General features: G+C 37.8%; 2 protein-coding genes and 1 long non-coding RNA gene across 3 annotated transcripts; 2 read left to right on the forward strand and 1 right to left on the reverse strand.

Moving 5' to 3' along the window:
* The first annotated feature begins 855 nt into the window (after positions 1-855).
* Positions 856-6,814, forward strand: rnf25 (ring finger protein 25). The gene is made up of 10 exons (XM_022748008.1): positions 856-914; positions 1,194-1,265; positions 2,068-2,164; positions 2,369-2,436; positions 2,574-2,643; positions 2,769-2,840; positions 4,119-4,265; positions 4,347-4,436; positions 4,594-4,731; positions 5,909-6,814. Exons 1-10 carry the CDS (start codon positions 898-900, stop codon positions 6,584-6,586), a joined length of 1,449 nt encoding a protein of 482 aa, XP_022603729.1. The 5' UTR covers positions 856-897; the 3' UTR covers positions 6,587-6,814.
* LOC111223747 lies at positions 3,508-4,368 on the reverse strand. The gene is made up of 3 exons (XR_002665188.1): positions 4,330-4,368; positions 4,084-4,205; positions 3,508-3,571 (listed from the first exon to the last, which is right to left on the reverse strand). It is a non-coding gene; the product is annotated as an uncharacterized LOC111223747 (long non-coding RNA).
* Positions 6,815-7,690: 876 nt separating the features above from the next.
* Positions 7,691-12,466, forward strand: kat8 (lysine acetyltransferase 8). Its single transcript, XM_022747952.1, has 11 exons — positions 7,691-8,092; positions 8,622-8,696; positions 8,839-9,017; positions 9,111-9,164; positions 9,396-9,560; positions 9,838-9,927; positions 10,076-10,216; positions 10,432-10,525; positions 11,045-11,195; positions 11,338-11,492; positions 12,017-12,466. The coding sequence occupies exons 1-11, from the start codon at positions 7,774-7,776 to the stop codon at positions 12,079-12,081; spliced, it is 1,488 nt and encodes a 495-aa protein (XP_022603673.1). The 5' UTR covers positions 7,691-7,773; the 3' UTR covers positions 12,082-12,466.
* Positions 12,467-19,113: the final 6,647 nt, after the last annotated feature.

Raw genomic sequence — 19,113 nt, forward strand, 5'->3', positions numbered from 1 at the left:
ATTATAAATCATGGCAAGTAAAGCTACTAAATATTCTAGTGAACAAATTCAATATCATACATTTTTAAATGTATTGACATGTAATAATAATAATGATAAGAAGAAGAAGAAGAAGAAGAAGAAGAAGAAGAAGAAGAAGAAGAAGAAGAAGAAGAAGAAAAAAGTTTTGCAAAGTTTAGAAATGGAAAATTGCAGGTTTTAAATACAAAAAAAAAATCAATATTTAAAAATAATGGTTTTTCATTGTTTGTCAGTTTTCTGTTAGAGGTGTACCTCAGCAGACATGAAAATAATATAAGTGTATTTCTAATCATGAATATGTCTGCCCTCTGGTGGCCACGGTGTGTAACTACTACTCCACTACTATCAAGCTAATCATATTAAGTGTAGTTATACTTCCTGTAAAACATTCAAAATAAAACTTTTGCAAACGCACTGTGACCACGAGAGGGCAGTGTATAACTAAGGACAATAAGTACTATTTTACATCTAGAGTTTGTCACGTTTCTCCCCTTGAAATATAGCGAAGGATGGTGGGCGTACATGCTACCCGATAAATGAACAGATTTTTTTTTTTTTTTGTAAATCATACATCTTTTGACATAATACCTTTACAATGCAGACGCAGTTGCGCGCTGAGGCCACTAGTCGGCAGTCGACACTCATGATAACAGTGAACTATCACCATCAAGTTAGACATAATAGCATTGTATGACTTCCGGTAAGGACATTCAAAATAAACTATCAATGTGAGCGTACGGGAATAACGAGGTTACGCCCGTCGCAGGAGTAACGAGGTTCAGTTTGTGGTGTGGTTACGTGTTTTTTTAGCGTGTTGAATCGGGATAACGACACTTCTCAGCCGGGACACCCAGCGGCTCACACAGAAACATCATCATGGCAGCGGAGTGCGAGTGAGTTTGTTGACAGCATGTCTGAATTCTCCCCCCACACCTTCTCAAATCTCATGACACTGTGTATTTAACCTCCACTTAATTTGTTCAGTGTCATTCACTGTGCTCTTAGTAAAATCTGTTGTAATGTCGCGGGTGTGATGGAGCTAACCAGCTGCACAGTGTGTGAGCTAACGTGCTAACGCTAGCTTATTTTGTGTGAACGTTAAACAGTTAAAAACAGCTCAGAAAAAAAAAACAGTTGAACACTTTAACTGCAGCCGTTTTTCTCCTCCGCAGCGTGCTGTCTGAAATCGAGGTGCTAGAGTCGATCTACCTTGATGAACTGCAAGTGAACAGGAGAGAGGACGGGTGAGACAACAGTTAGCTGTCATTTCAGCATTTTGCACCAATTAATATGTGGTGTACACTTCCATCTTTTTTCACGTAGTGTTTCAGATTCTGTCAGGGGACAAATTGTGCTGATCTGCTCTCAAATGTATCACCCTTCTCTACGGGGGCACCAGAGTGTCACCAAAACACCCATTAAAATACAGAAGGTGATAAACTTTGGTGAAAACGTTTGCAGAGGCAATAGATCTGAAATCCTCATCAGGCATTTACACTAACACCTGTCAGAACAAACAAATGGTAATAAACAAAACTAAAACTGTCCTCTCAGGCCTGGATGTTATTAGCATACATTAGATAGTGAATGAGACCCCTGTTATCTCTTAGGATGAGTGTCTTCTGTCAGTGTCATAGCAGATTGTTCATCAGATTAACATCCCAGTTAGAGCACCTTTTAGACTTGTCGATGACTCAGTAAAAGACCTCAGATGAATCAGCATAATCGGTAAATAATTAGAGATCATTCAGATAAGTTAATTTGGGGTATGGGCAACTTTTTTCTATTGATTAAAGATCTTGAAATCTTTAGGTGATATAATGTTTTGTACATGAGCAAGGAAACATAAAATTGCCATTTTTTTTTTCTTTAATAAGAGTTTGGCACAGAGTGTCTGCACTGAGCACGTGGTTTGTGTGGCCTGTTGGGCCTTGTGGTGCTGTTTTATTGCGTCAGCCATGTTGTTGTCTGAAGACACTGACTTTCATTTAGCCTCTAGGTGCTTTTCTTTGTTTTTAAAGGCTGCTGGTGTTTTCTGTCCTCCAGGGGCTGGGAGGTGAGTCTGGTCCTGTACCCGTCCACAGCGGAGGACTCGGTCTCCCAGTTCGTCCGACTCACCCTGACTTTGACGCTCGATCAGCAGGTACCCCCTCTCTATTATCTATGGCATTTGTCTATGCTGAGTTTCTGCATAAGGAAAACAAAATGCCAAGTATTAGATGCTATGAAATGAAAGTTACAAGAGTCACGTTGTGGTTTATTGAAATTAGAATTTCTGTTTTTTGGTATCATTATAAATGCTGATGAACATAAGTAAAGAGTCTTGCTCCCGTTTTTCTATTTTTAGTACCCTTCATCTTCTCCAGCCATCTCCATTCATAACCCCCGGGGACTCTCTGATGACAAGCTCAGCAGGTGATGAACTGAAGATGTAGACTGAGTAGACTCTGTTCTCTCTGTGTGTCTCATTTACCAGTATCACTGTTCTCTGCCGAGGAGCTTTATATAACCAGTGTGAAACCCTATAATCATGTGCAACCTCTTTTTCTTAGTGTCCAAAAGTGTCTTCACTTGGAGGCTCAGTCCTGTCTGGGTTCGCCAGTGTTGTACCAGCTCATTGAGGTCACTATAGTTTTTTTCATTTAAGAGAATAATTACCTGTGGAATTATTATTTCATTATACTGATTAGTAATATTTTTATTAAGCTTTTATTTTTAACTCTCATCCATCTTTTTTTCTTTTCCAGAAAGCAAAAGAAATCCTGACTGAAAGCAACATTCCTCATGGAAATTGTGTCATTTGCCTCTATGGATTTAAGGTGAGTTGTTTGTGTATCCATGGGTTTCCACCTCATTTCCCATCAGTCACTTTGCCTTCTGTCCCATCACACCCTTTATGAAGAAGCGAAAGATGTTGAATATCATGATTTTGTTCTCATCATCATCTGTCACTGACAGAATCTCTGAAAGCTTTATGTTATTTTATGTTGTTTTTTTTTTTTGTCTAAAAATTCCTCAACAGTCTCTTTCAGGATTTTTCCTGATTCAGGATGAAACCTTTTAAATTTTGAACTCTGATCTCTGTTGAAAAGTAAGAGCAGGGTTGAGTTCAGCAGTTTAAAAGCTTTGAAGCTGCACTAATCAATATTTTTACAAAAGGATGGAGTGAATGTTGGACTTACATTCATCAAGTGAAAGCTAACATAACCTCCAGCCTGCTGGATGTGTTAACAGGCAGGAAACTGTTTTATTTTCAAAGCCAAGACTGTTTTCATGGATGTCAAACAAAAACCTTTCCCCTGAGTCACTCGTATGTCTTGTTAATCTCAAACAGCTGCTCTTCTTCCTCTGGATGTTGATGTTGCCAGATTCAAAAATATTGAGTAGAGAAAACAGATTGAATAGAGTCCCATTTGTCTTTTGCACAGTACAAACTATGATGATTAAACAAAGTTAATTTGTCATGAAATGACTCCACAAAACCCTGAAATATTCAGGAGTCCAGATGATGAGAAATGTTGTTTCAGTTTGCTCAGTGTGTTTCAGAATCCTGGAAAAGAGGATGAGATGGATGAGTTCAGTAGTATTTCTCCTTTATTCTACAGCACAGAAAATGTGTTTTGCCAGTGATTTATGGAATCTGTTATAGATGATGAAGATGTGATTGTGAAACTTGTTGAAATAATTTTTGTATTTCATTTTTTAAAGTGAAAATCCCCAAATATTCCAGATCGTCATTTATGACGATTGATAGTAAATTCAGTATCTTATGATTTTGTGTTGGCCAAAGAAACTGTTTGTCACCGTGGAATTCAGGAAATGTTTATTGACATTTTTCATTGTTTTCTTTCATTAATCGATTAATCAAGAAAATAATTGGTAGATTTATTGATAATGAAATGAGACCTATTTTTTTGTCATATTTTAAAATGAAATGTACAGGTACAGTTCTGTTGCACACAAGTGATCAAAAAGTGAAATTAATAGTGCTTTCATGTCTCTTGTCTTTAAATATTACCACAAATATTCCTGTAATCAGCATCTGCTAAAACTGTAACTCACCCCGTCCTGCTGCTGTGTGTCCCGTGTGTTGCCAGGAGGGGGAGACGTTCACCAAGACGAGCTGCTACCACTATTTCCACTCCCACTGCCTCGGCCGCTACGCCAGCCACTCTGAGGGGGAGCTGCGCCAGAGGGAGAAGGAGTTGGAGGAGGACAAGACCAGAGAGAGAGCAGACTGTCAGGTCTGATGTCAGCTGATGTGTTGACAGTTAAAGAACTGTGATCAAAGAAACACTGAATCCTCACTTTGAGTCCTCCAACAGGAGCTGACTGTGGTGTGTCCGGTGTGTCGAGAACCTCTGGCGTATGATGTTGATCAGCTGCTGTCGTCCCCTGCCCCCCAGCTGCCTGAGGTAAAACCATGAGGTCAATGACCACCTTTACTCATGGAGCTCATGGGGAGGTGGTTTTGCTCACTGATGTTTCCAGGATCAGGAAGGAACTTTACACCTCAACAGTTTGACTGTTTAAAAAAAAAAGCATCAGACTTGTGTTGTGTTTTTCTCTCAGCTGGATGAAGCAGCCATTGGCTCAGACTTTCAACAGAAGTGGTTTGAACTCCAGAAGCTTTTGGAAAGACAGAGGTCTAAAGGTGGCATCATCGACCCGGAGGAGGAATCAAATCGGTTTCTGATCCACATCAATGAGGTAAGGCTGAATCAGAAATTACACGGCCACATTTGGATAGGCTGCAACCCTGCGACTGATACCTTACACCAGTATAAAAATAAACTATATATCCTGTAACTATAATATATAACATTCAAGTTGTTTGTTTCTTTTAATTGTGTCTGACACACGACAGATTCAGACTGGAGTGTTCAGATATATGTTGCATGTCTCACTTTTGTGATAGGCACCTTCTTTACCAGGTTTATCTCAATAACACAGTTTCATAAGGCCCCAAACATGTTGAGAATTTATTGAAAGCAAGCCCACATTTTATCGTTAGTTTGTTATTATTATTATTATTATTATTATTATTATTATTATTTTAGAAAAATCATGTTCCTTTGTAATAAGGCTACAAAATCAGAGCATAAAAATTGTCTTTTTATTTCTGTCATAACTACAAATCACCTGGACACTTTATTTTTTCTGGCATTTCTAAATATTTTTATGGGAACAGTGTTAAAATACAAATTCATCAAAAGTTGGGAAATCTTCATTATTATTATTATTATTATTATTATTTTAGAAAAATCATGTTCCTTTGTAATAAGGCTACAAAATCAGAGCATAAAAATTGTCTTTTTATTTCTGTCATAACTACAAATCACCTGGACACTTTATTTTTTCTGGCATTTCTAAATATTTTTATGGGAACAGTGTTAAAATACAAATTCATCAAAAGTTGGGAAATCTTCTTACCAACTTCTCAGGCAGAAAAAAAAACAGGTTTAATGTCCCAAAAAAACTCAAACCAAGTCAAGTGATTACAATCAATACATCATGAAAAATCTGAAATCCCTCAGGATTTTTTCCTGCAGAGCTAATCAGCAGCTCAGTGCTCCACTGGTGGCCACAAGATACAGTCTGACACAATTGTTTATACTGTCATACTGCTGTATGATAGCTTCCACTCAAGTGACTGTATATAGCTGATAGACAATCTGGCCTCTGTTTTGTACGAAATAACTAGTCAAGCTTAAACCCAGAGTCAGATAAGGAAATGGAGGACTGGGAGATGTTAGCTTAGCACAAAAAAGTAGATGCAAACTGCTTGCCCAGCACTATCAATACAACCCCAAAGCTGCTTCATTAAGACTGTTCCTACATAATGTTATATAAAAACATTTACAGCGATGCATGCCAACTCCCACAGACTCCATCTGTCGCTGAAAATGGAAACCTAGACGCAGACATGTTCCCCAGCCCTCCGGTACCCTCTGCTTCTAATGTGTCCTCTGATGAAACTGGTGTCAGAGAGGACCAGTTTGTTCCTGGACTGTCCCACTGCAGAGGCGCTCAGAGCCAGAGGCGTCAGAACCAGGTGAGAGGGCCGAGGAGAGGAGGCAGGTCCAGACCTCAACACGGGAGAGCCGCCCCCGTCACAGAGCAGCTGGACAAACTCTCTCTGTCCTCAGACTGCACTGAAGGACCAGTAAGAGCACAAGCTCAGGGTAATCATGACCAACATATGCAAGTAAATGCAGAATTGTGTCAGTCAAAGACAGGCAGGGAGGTCTACGCAGAGCAGCAGCAGGTTTCTCCAGACGGTCAGCCAGTGTGCAAGTCAGGTCTGGAAACTGAATGGCAAAAAGATGCCGCAGACTCTGCAGGCGGCCGTGGTTATCGTGGAAGGAGAAAGGGCCCTCACCGATCTGCCCCACACAGCGGGGGCCCTGGGCCCGCGCGATACCACTGGGACGGGCGAGCTTCAAGAAGCAGGGGAGGGGCCAACAACCTGTACAGCAGAGGAGGCGGGCCCCACCGGGGTCATGGAAGGGGCTTCCAACAGAAGGTGGTGGAGAGAGAGAGGGGAAGAGAGGAGGTGCTATGACAAAGGGCAACAGGAGGGCCAATGAACAAATGTGTGTGTGCCTCCATAATGAGTTTGCATAGATTAAAGCCCTGCAGCAGAAATGACATTCACTCTAGTGTCCTACCCTGTACATCACCGCTATCCTGGTCTCTGATATACCCTTTCATGCACACTAATATCAGACACCGATGGTTGTTGTTTTTTGTTGTGATGCAATATGACCTGAAAGAACCACAAATTAAATTTTCTCTGGACATCAGTGTGGTAGTGTGTCTGTATTCAATTTTGTAATAAGGTTCATTCCTGTTCAGTTCAGTTGCATCAGCTGTGACTGTTGCAGTGTGAATATATAATATTTAATATGTAATATATCTTTAATATGTATTGACATTTGACAACGACAATAATGCTGTAATTTGAAGCTATCTTAACATGGCAATACACCAGACGGGACTGAGTGGTGGTGTTCTGTGGGACAACGGGCAATGTCCAGTTTATATTATTCCACTACGTGTAGCAGAACTTTTGTACTTTATTACATTTAGCTCACAGATATGGTTACTGGTTACTTTGCAGATTAAACATTTTTAAGGTATATAGTGAGCTTTTTAAAAAACATTGCAACTGCTTTGGGCCTAGACCCTCACGGGGTCTCAAAGCTATGCATTTAGAGTTGTTGGTAGTGTTAATTTGACTATTATGATGATTATAAATTGTGTAATACTGAATACCACCTCATGAAGCACAACATAAATAGCAGTTACAGGGGGCTTATGGTGATACCAGCATTATTATATAATACCCATCTTGGAGAAGGATGGTGAGTTAAAATATAATTTTAAATCTCTATTATCTATTTTTACATTGTGTTCACTCAAATACCTACAAACTAATAATTTCTAACCAATACACTGGCTCCACATTAATATTCATTTCCCTAAAAGATTAGTTCAGCCCTGAATTTAAATGATCTAATGTACTAAGTTGAGCGCCTCATATTTATATTGAAGATAAAACAACAAGCCGCTAAGACTCACGGGAGCTGTAGTTGTTGAACGTTGAAGGAGGGGCGTGTTGGGAGGAAGAGACGCGGAACTTACGTTTAGCCAACGCCATCTTGGCAGTTTGTTGTTGAGGACCAACCCCTCTGGATAATCTGCGCAGGGTCGCAGAGGCGTGTGGTTGTTTTCAAAACGGCGGAGGTAATGACTGGCGGGACCGAGTTTCACAAAAGCTATAACAACAATAAAGACTCGGAGTACGGAATGGATGTAGACATGGATTCCAGTCATATTGAAAGTGAACGGGGGGAACTGGACAGTAGTATCCCGGCTGCGTGCTCTTCTAACGGCAGTGGCGGGGAAGAGGACGAGACGGAGGCCGTTGGACGTGGGAGACAAGCCGGGGGTTCTAGTAGTCAGCACACGCCGGACGGGGGAGGAATGCTCGGCAGCGGTAGAGAGCAAGAGGTGTCGGTCGAGATCGGAGAGACGTATTTATGTCAAAGAGCCGACAAGACATGGCGTGAGTGAATCCACTTCTCTGCCTGTTTCACCCAAATTTCAGTTAACAGATCAACGTTAGTGGCGCTTACTCTCCTTTGTTTTGTTAAGGACTCAACACCAAACTCTATTTAAATTTAGTCTCACTAATTCTCTGTAAGCGTATTTACGACAGTAAGACGTAATTAAACTACTTTATCTAACGAGTGGTCTTTCTGGAAAATTCGGTATAGATCGTAACAGTGCAAACTGTCGCTTCTAAGAGTTGATAATTTACTGAAGTAAATAGGATAAAGTTGGAGTTTGGTCTATAATGGGATTCCCGAATTGAGGAATGGTGCAATTCGTAATCGTCTCCGTTTTTGCAGGAGAAATAACAGTAAGTGTTATTTCACATTAGCTAATGAAAAAGATTGAATTTAAGTCTTAGAAATCCGAATGAAGTTTGGCTAGACATTCAATCCAAACGAGATAGTTTGCTGACAACAATCACTAGCGAAAACCGCTTTTTATGGCAGAACATTAACTGATGGATTTTGCTTATTTTTCAGATGCGGCAGAAGTTATTCAGTCCCGACTGAATGAGCAGGAGGGCAGGGAGGAGTTTTATGTTCACTATGTAGGATGTGAGTACATCACCAGTTGTTGATACACTCATGAATCCAGTGCACACAGAATCATCCCTGCTCTACCCTCATTTGCCTGTACCCTCTCTATCCCCCTCACTTACTGCTCCACAATGACTTTCTCCCGTTCTTTGGCATGCAGTCAACAGGCGCCTAGATGAGTGGGTGGGGAAGGCCCGCCTAGCACTTACCAAGACAGTGAAGGATGCAGTAAGAAAGAGCACAGAGATTGGAGGTGTTGGTGATTTGGGTGACCAGCCTGAAAGGAAGATCACCCGCAACCAGAAGCGCAAGCATGATGAGATCAACCATGTGCAGAAGGTTGAGTATGTTATGTAGTTCTTTCATTCTGTTGGTGGTGGCACTCTGATGTATTAAATGGTTGTAGGTACCTAATGCATTTTCTTTTTGCAGACGTATGCAGAGATGGACCCAACAACAGCTGCACTAGAGAAGGAGCATGAGGCGGTAAGGTGGAGAGCATGTGTGTGTTGGTTTCTTTTAAAAATGACATACTTATATAAAAAAGTGTGCAATTATAACTGCCTTGTTCTGTGGCTCATTATGTTTAGTTACCTTTTTCTGTGTCCTATGCACAATTAGCTCATGCATTTACTTTTCAACCCTAAATGTTTGGTTGTCTTTTATGTAATAAAAACAATTTTCCTCACTGTACAAACTTGCCTCTCTCGCTGACAGATCACCAAAGTGAAATATGTGGATAAGATCCAGATTGGAAACTTTGAGATTGATGCCTGGTACTTCTCACCGTTTCCAGAAGATTATGGCAAGCAGCCCAAGCTGTGGATCTGCGAGTACTGCCTGAAATACATGAAGTATGAGAAGACCTTCAGACATCACCTGGTCAGTCTAGCTTTCACTTCAGTTTAGGAAATAGGGAAGTTTGTGCCTCTTGTGGAATTATCTTTCATGTTTTTTGCAAACAAAGAGATCAACTAGGAACAACATCTGTTCCTTCTTCCTTCTGCCATCACAGTTTGAGCCAAAATTGTGTCTTTTTTCTGAATCACATGAAACCATCACTGCAGGTAGCACCAATCAGTCAATTAATTGATTGTGATGTTTGTACATCTCTTGCAACCTAAATACAAGAAGTTTGACCCATGACTGTTCTCTTCAGTCTCATTGTCAGTGGAAGCAGCCTCCGGGGAAAGAAATCTACAGACGAAGCAACATATCAGTGTTTGAAGTTGATGGGCGGGACCATAAGGTGATTACATCTGTAAAGCTGCTAAATGCAATGCATTTGTCTGTTTCTCACTGTTTTAAGTGGAAATAAAATAGAACTGCACTTAGATTCTGTAAGAGACTTTTATTTGTGATGATGTAGTACTGATTGTTTGTCGCTCTGTTTGCAGATCTACTGTCAGAATCTTTGTCTACTAGCAAAACTATTTCTTGACCACAAGACATTGTATTTTGATGTGGAGCCATTTATCTTCTACATCCTCACTGAAGTCAACAAACAGGGGGCGCACATAGTCGGCTACTTCTCCAAAGTAAGCATCATCACTGAGGGGTGTGATGTGTGGGATTCTGTGTTGTTTACCATGTTTTCATCAATCTTGTTTCACAAATTTTACACACTTTGCATGACAGACTTCTTAAATGTGTAAACCTGTCACCTATGCGGGGGATCTTCGAAAAGGTTTGAATTGAACAGATGAAATAACAACTGTTGGCCTTACCTGTTACTGTTGGGTTTGTTTTTCAGGAGAAAGAGTCTCCAGACGGGAATAATGTTGCGTGTATTCTCACGCTACCGCCGTACCAACGCAGAGGCTACGGGAAGTTTCTCATAGCTTTCAGTAAGTGATGCAACATGACAGGAGCTATAATGTGTGTGTGCATCAGTACTACAGCATTTCACTAATGATGAAATATATTATTTATTTTTTCTATTCTTTTGGTAATAGCTGAACCTGTGAAAAATGATGAAATGATCATAACAAGTTACAAAGGCCTAGTGTTTTTGAAACTAATCAGCAAATGTTTGTCTGATCAGTTCATTTTTAGTTGATGATCAATTGCTAATCAACATCATTGTCAGTCTGATGTCTTATAAGCTGATTGACTAGTTTAAGTAGGAATATTCTTATACATGTGAACTCACCACGGTCTCAGCTGCAGCTGGGATACTGATCAAACTAATTATCCACTGCATAGAGCCGACCTCTTGTCTAAAGACTGCAGCAGAGTTAATGGTCAAATTCAATAACATGGGCTCGCTTAACACACATTTATTGCATAAATGTATTTTAAGCACAACACATGAATCATCATTTCACCTTCGTAATAAAAACCTCTCCTCTGCCTGCTGTGTGTAGGCTATGAGCTGTCTAAGCTGGAGAGCACTGTTGGTTCTCCGGAGAAGCCTTTGTCTGATCTGGGGAAGCTGAGCTACAGAAGCTACTGGTCCTGGGTCCTGTTAGAGATCCTCAGGGACTTCAGAGGAACACTTTCAATCAAAGACCTCAGGTAGTCACACAAATACTCTGTTTGACAAGACTTCATCGTCTTACAACCAGCCCTTCTATCTTTTTAACCCCAATCATCCCGTCAGTTCATACTGGTTTTACTGATCCTCATGCCAGACCCTCCTCCCTCTGTTTATCCGCAGCCAGATGACCAGCATCACGCAGAGTGACATCATCAGCACACTGCAGTCGCTCAACATGGTGAAGTACTGGAAAGGTCAACACGTTATCTGTGTGACGCCCAAACTGGTGGAGGAGCATCTAAAGAGCGCCCAGTATAAGAAACCACCAATCACCGGTAAGTGCAGACATTATGTGATTAGCACAAACTTCCACTGAATACCTTATTCCTTCATTCCTATCCCTGAACTTAACTGTAACCACAAAACCCAAGATTTAACTATAAATCATGTCAATGTTAATTTCCTATGTAACTGAGCATGAAGCCACAGATGTGTCCAAGTGTGTGTGTGTGTAGTTCTGAAACAATTAATTGAATATTATTGTTAGCACAGATGCTTTTTTATGTGGCAAAAACTACACTGTTGTCATACACTACCGAAACAATACAGTGAACTCGGGTGTGTTCACATTTTCTGAGTCTCCAACTTCAGTCTCAAACTCATTAAAATGTTCCTGTAACACAGATTTTTTTCACCGCTCACCACTAGAGGGCTGCATGGAGTTTTTCTCCTTTTTGTGTCTGTGTGTTGTCTCAATAGACTTGCAGACCCATGATGCAGTCCTCCAAAAATCATCTGTGTGCTCATGTTTTAACCTCCACTGCTATGTCACTCATGGTGTGTCTTGTCTCTTTCACAGTGGACACTATGTGTTTGAAGTGGGCGCCCCCCAAAAATAAACAAGCCAAGTTGTCCAAGAAGTGAGAGACAGAGCCAGCAACACATATCATCTGCCAGCTTCCCCTTTACCTTTTCTCTTCAACTGGCAAAACCCTGCTGTTATAAAAACCTGCTGTATATAGTTATTAGTAGCATCTGTCAGTATTTTCTTAAATATATATGTAAAAAAAAACAAAACAGACATGTCTCCTGATTTCTTCTTTCCTCAGTAACAACTACTTCTAAAAGTCTGCCAAAGTCAAATGATATAAAATGGGATATTATATTATTTTAAAAAGAAACAAACATTATTTTTAAGTCTGATATATTCTGAATATATTACTGTGCTATGGTAGTGCAGTAAAATACTGTACAGTAAGGTGGAAAATGATCATGTAATTAGTCCTGCATTGTTAACTTATCTGGCCCTTTTTTGTGGGTGGTGGGAGGGTTCGGGCTCTGTATCAAGCCTTAGTTTTAAGATGTTTACATTTTTTAATTTATATTTCCCTCATGTGGAGCACACTCCTACTTAAATTTCTATTCAATCAAATTACCACAAACTAAGACATTAAGTCTCAGCACTGGAGGTTTGGCTATAGGACTTAATGGGAACTTGGAGGTGGCAGGGTTCATTTTCAGAGGGCAGTAGGTGGGAGACCTGTAGAGGTAATCTCAGCAGTAACTTGATGCCTTCATGCTGTGTTTTTTTTTTTTTTTTTTTTTTTTTTTTTTTTTTTTTTTTTTTTTTTTTTTTTTTTATGTATTTAAACTCTGGGATTAATAGGACGATATGGTTGAACATGGTTTCCTGCTCTTCCCAATGATGTCCCAGGTCCCAGGTTCGTCCTAGCTGCTTTGTCCATGTGGTTTGATTTTTCATTCATTCAAATGATTCTTATTTTTAGTGCGAATTTTTGTAAGGATGAACATTTCTATGAGAGCTAGTGAACAATGTTAGTACGGGACACTGAACCTCCATTGTTTGAATGTTAGCAACAGATGAGATGTTTTTATGAATTGGAAGCAATAGTATAAAATGTTTTATTTTTTTTCTACTAAAGAGCTGCTGAATCTTTGTGCACCTTATTTGCATCAGAAAAGGATCAAATTCTTGTGAAGTGTCTGAAATCACGTAATGTTCATGTTTGTAGTGTCAGTATCAACTTTACACTAAAGCTACATTTGGTCTACATCCAGACATGTAGTTCCCAGAGATAATAGAGCTCCAGGTTTATTACAGATGCAGAAACAGATTTGTAAATGCAAGTTCCCAGTCTGATGTAAACACCAGAATGAACACAAGGGGGTGGCATTGCTTTGTCTGACTACTGATGGTTAGAAAAGTCATTCCAGTCAATCACCCAAATACAAATATCACAAAGCACCAATTCATTTTTCCTTTTACAAATTACTGATAACTTCATTTTGATAAAATGTAGGATGTTCTATGAGACGGATAACATAACCACCATTTTTAACTAGGGTCCCTCAAATTTTGTCAGTAAGAAGTTGCAACAAAGATGTAGTGAAACAGGAAACTTTACACTCAAACAATAAACTATTATCAAATGGTAACAGTTCCATATCAAATCAGTAATAAAACAAACATTACACACAAGTTGTGCATTTTGAACAGTAGCGGTAACGGGTATAAGTTAAAAATCACAACAAAGATACATAAAATCCAGATTAAGTCAAATATGAAACTTAAAAATGCAGCATCTGCTCCCAGATACTAACAGTTATGCTTGCTTTTCCCTGTCAAAATAAAAGCACCTGATTGTTGTTATTATGTAGTAATCTGACAATGATGAATGAATTGCTGGTGCATGTGCACTGGCCAAACGCTATTTACAGAAAATATATAATTAAGCACTTTGAATAAATAAAATCTCTCAGATACGAGAAATGAAACATTTTAGAGACTTATTTTGGTGTATTGTGCTACAAGTGTGGCAGTAACACTGGTACAATCCACCATAATACCCTGGATATCTTGAGCCTTAAGGGATTCTAATGAGATAAATGTTCATTTATTATTAGTCTGATTACAAGTACTGCAGGTTAGTACTGCATTTTGTTAGTTGTAGTTACCCCTAACAGTCTAGATATGCTATGTCCCCTTGTGAGACTCAGATTTTAAAAAGATAGATTACATCTAATCACAAAATGTAAGGAAATATCTTATATTTCAAGTAATTGCCAATTACCCAAGTCACCCTATGTTTATGGTCAGTGTCATGTGCTGGGAGACAGCAGCTAACTCTGCTGCCACACAAATGATAATTACCTCTGTCCTTTAGCTGTTTGTCATTGATCAGCTCTATTCAGAGCTGGCCCAAGCCTTTATGGGTCCCTAAACAGAATTTGATTTGGCCAAGGGCGTAGGTTTTTTCTCAATATTGGTAGGGACACAACAACCCTACGACCCCTCCAAAGCAAAGCACAGCAATAGTATAGTAATTCATGAAGTCATAGTATAGTATGGCATAAAAAGTCATAGTATAGTGTTGGGACTCAGTACATTAAAGGTGTGGAGACCACATGTTCCTTTGTTCCACAGACAAAAGAACTCACTTCCCCACAATTCCTCACTGTTCACACCTGAGGACGACCCTCACTGACCAGTCAGTGTTGGTCAGTGTGGGACATGTGTGCCCCCAGAGTGTCACCAGACAAAACCAGATCCCCTTCTTTGTTCTTTCTCTTCTCTCCTCAGCTTGCTCAGACGCAGCAGCCCCTCTTCCCTCTCGGCTCTTCATGGAGCAACAAGGCTCCAGCCCAGCTTGGCACTGCCACCTGAGACATTCAGCTCTCATGCGGGCCTGCTCACTCTGCTCTTCAACAGCAGCAACGCGGGTGGAAAAGTTTACTTCAGCGGCTACAACAGAAAGTTTGCTGGCTGCTTTTTGGAGCAACCAAAGCCACAGCAGAGTGGAGCAGCTAACTCTGCGAGAAGAACAAAGAGGAGAACAGCAGCCTACTCTGCAACACAGACACCACACAGCCAGACAGGACTTCACTCCACCAAGAAGCCACCCAGCTCACTGGACTCTTCAACAACACTGGAAACCTCTTTCTTTTGTTCTAAGGACTGGGCACTGTTAACTGACTGGGACTAACCTCACCTAGCATAGCACAGCTAAGCATCAGAACTCTTAACCTTTGTTAATGTACATGTACATGTTGGTTAATGTTTTGTTGTTGTAATGTTTGCTTAGGTTGTGGTTAGTCACACAGTTAATTGGGTACTTGTATGTTCACACACATACCTGTAGTACATCTCAGTTCTAGAACATACATGCAGCCAACCTTCTGCTTCTAACCTGGCACCTTTTAGACTACAACCAACGACCAACAAAGAAACTCACACTCATTTCCCTTCCCCACACATCAGGTGGTCTCAGCGGCCATTTTGGCCAGTTTCTTTGTCTACTGCCATCCTATGTGTTCTTCTTTGTTCAGGTCATGTGGTCACAGCAACCATTTTGATTCGGCCATCTTGCCTTTGTCTGTGTCCCCCACAGACACACCCCCCCACACACAGGCACACAGACACACACTTACACACACCTGTATATACTTGAGATAAAACTTAAGTATATACTTACTATATACTTAAGTGTGTTTTTACTCTGTTCCATTGTAAATAAATGTAGTATAACTGCTGGTGTGTTTAATGTTTCACAAGTGTGAGTATTGCCAACCTCTACTCAGCAGAAATCCAATCCTTCAACTTTGACTTACTGTTGATATGGTATTTTGATTATAATTATTAAGCGAATTATTAATCAGAGTTTAATAGTAGAATTTGAGACTGAACCAATATTGGCCCACATTTTTAGGCTGGTGCCCCCAAGGACTTTAATTCATTTAAAGTTATTATTTGATATTAATATTTTAAATATATTTTCATAATTTATGACAGGCGATAAATTGATGAACAACCAAAGGCCCAACATATGCTGCTATGCTTATGAGGTAGAGCACAGACCCAACAATAGTAAAGCAACAAAAAAGTCATAGTATAGTTAGGCATAAAATGTCATAGTATAGTAAGTTATAAAAAATCATAGTATAGTAAGACATAAAAAGTCATAGTATGGTATATCATAAAAATGTCATAGTATGGTAAGACATTAAAATGTCATAGTGTATTAAGGTATAAAACCGTCAAAAAACATAGTATAGTATAGTATAGTAATGTCACAAAACATCAAGGTATAGTATGGCATAAAATGTCATAAAACCTGATAGTATAGTCAGGCATAAAACATCATAGTATAGTTAAGTATAATAATGTCAAAAAAACGTCATAGTATAGTAAGGCAAAAAACATCATAGTATAGTAAGGCATAAAAATTGCAATAATAACTTCACAGAAGGTAAAAAAATGTCAAAACGTCATAGTATAGTAAGGCATAAAACTGTCAAAAAACTTCCTAGTGTTTTAAGGTATAAAATCTTCAAAAAAGGTCATAGTATAGTAAGGCAAAAAACATCATAGTATAGTAAGGAATAAAAAGTGCAAAAATAACGTCATAGTATAGGAAGGTGTAAAAATGTCAAAAAAAACGTCATAGTATAGTAAAGTATAAAAATGTCAAAAAAATGTTAGTATAGTAAGGCAGAAAACATCATAGTATAATAAGGTATAAAACCGTCAAAAAACGTCAAAGTGTAGTAAGGTATAAAAATGTCAAAAAACGTCATAGGATAGGAAGGTATAAAAATGTCAAAAAAACATCATAGTATAGTAAGGTATAAAAATGTCAAAAAACGTCATAGGATAGGAAGGTATAAAAATGTCAAAAAAATGTCATAGTATAGTAAGGCAAAAAACATCATAGTATAATAAGGTATAAAACCGTCAAAAAATGTCATAGTATAGTAAGGTTTAAAACGTCACAGTATAGTAAGGTATAAAAATGTCAAAAAAATGTCATAGTATAGTAAGGCATAAAAATTGCAAAAATAACGTCATAGGATAGGAAAGTACAAAAATGTCAAAAAACGTTATAGTATTGTAAGGCAAAAAACATCATAGTATAGTAAGGCATAAAAATGTCACAATATAGTAAAGTAAAAAAATGTCAAAAAAATGTCATAGTATAGTAAGGCATAAAATATCATAGTATATTAAGGCATAAAACGTCATACTATAGTAAGGTATAAAACGTCATAGTAAAGTAAAGTATAAAAATGTCAAAAAAAACATCATAGTATAATAAGGCATAAAAACTTAAAAAAATGTCATAGTACAGTAAGGTATAAAACCGTCAAAAAAGATGATAGTATAGTAAGGTATAAAAATGTCAAAAAAGGTCATAGTATAGTAAGGCATAAAAATTGCAAAAATAACGTAAGAGTATAGGAAGGTATAAAAATGTGATAAAATGTCAGAGTATAGTAAGGCATAAAACGTCATACTATAGTAAGGTATAAAATGTCATAGTATAGTAAAGTATAAAAATGTCAAAAAAACGTCACAGTATAGTAAGGCAAAAAACATCATAGTATAATAAGGCATAAAAACGTCAAAAAATGTCATAGTATAGTGAGGCATAAAAATTACTAAAATAACATCATAGTATATGCAGGTATAAAAATGTTGTAAAATGTCAGAGTATAGTAAGGCAGAAAACATCATAGTATAATAAGGTATAAAACTAAAAAAAAAGGTCAAAGTGTAGTAAGGTATAAAAATGTCAAAAAACATTATAGTATAGTAAGGCATAAAAAGTGCAAAAATAACATCATAGTATAGTAAAGTATAAAAATGTCAAAAAACATCATAGTGTTGTAAGGCAAAAAACATCATAGTATAGTAAGGCATAAAAATTGCAAAAATAACGTCATAGTATAGTAAGGCATAAAAACTGCAAAAATAACATCATAGGATAGGAAGGTATAAAAATGTCAAAAAATGTCATAGTATAGTAAGGCAAAAAACATCATAGTATAATAAGGTATAAAACTAAAAAAAAAGGTCAAAGTGTAGTAAGGTATAAAAATGTCAAAAAACGTCATAGTATAGTAAGGCATAAAACATCATACTACAGTAAGGTATAAAACGTCATAGTAAAGTAAAGTATAAAAATGTCAAAATACGTCATAGTATAGTAAGGCATAAAAATTACAAAAATAACATCATAGTATAGGAAGGCAAAAAAGGTCATAGTATTGTAAGGCATAAAAATTGCAAAAATAATACCATAGGATAGGAAGGTATAAAAATGTCATAAAATGTCATAGTATAGTAAGGCATAAAACGTCATACTACAGTAAGGTATAAAACATCATAGTAAAGTAAAGTATAAAAATGTCAAAATACGACATAGTATAGTAAGGCATAAAACGTCATACTACAGTAAGGTATAAAACATCATAGTAAAGTAAAGTATAAAAATGTCAAAAAACATCATAGTGTTGTAAGGCAAAAAACATCACAGTATAGTAAGGCATAAAATTTGCAAAAATAACGTCATAGTATAGTAAGGCAAAAAACATCATAGTATAGTAAGGCATAAAACGTCATACTACAGTAAGGTATAAAACGTCATAGTAAAGTAAAGTATAAAAATGTCAAAAAATGTCATAGTATAATAAGGTATAAAACTAAAAACAAAAGTCATAGTATAGTAAGGCATAAAACGTCATACTACAGTAAGGTATAAAACGTCATAGTAAAGTAAAGTATAAAAATGTCAAAAAATGTCATAGTATAGTAAGGCATAAAAATTGCAAAAATAACGTAAGAGTATAGGAAGGTATAAAAATGTGATAAAATGTCAGAGTATAGTAAGGCAGAAAACATCATATTATAATAAGGTATAAAACTAAAAAAAAAGGTCAAAGTGTAGTAAGGTATAAAAATGTCAAAAAACATTATAGTATAGTAAGGCATAAAAAGTGCAAAAATAACATCATAGTATAGGAAGGTGTAAAAATGTCAAAAAAACGTCCTAGTATAGTAAAGTATAAAAATGTCAAAAAACATCATAGTGTTGTAAGGCAAAAAACATCATAGTATAGTAAGGCATAAAAACTGCAAAAATAACATCATAGGATAGG

Source organism: Seriola dumerili, unplaced genomic scaffold, assembly GCF_002260705.1.
Source record: "Seriola dumerili isolate Sdu_G_001 unplaced genomic scaffold, Sdu_1.0 BDQW01000113.1, whole genome shotgun sequence".
In the NCBI taxonomy this organism is placed as follows: Eukaryota; Metazoa; Chordata; class Actinopteri; order Carangiformes; family Carangidae; genus Seriola; species Seriola dumerili.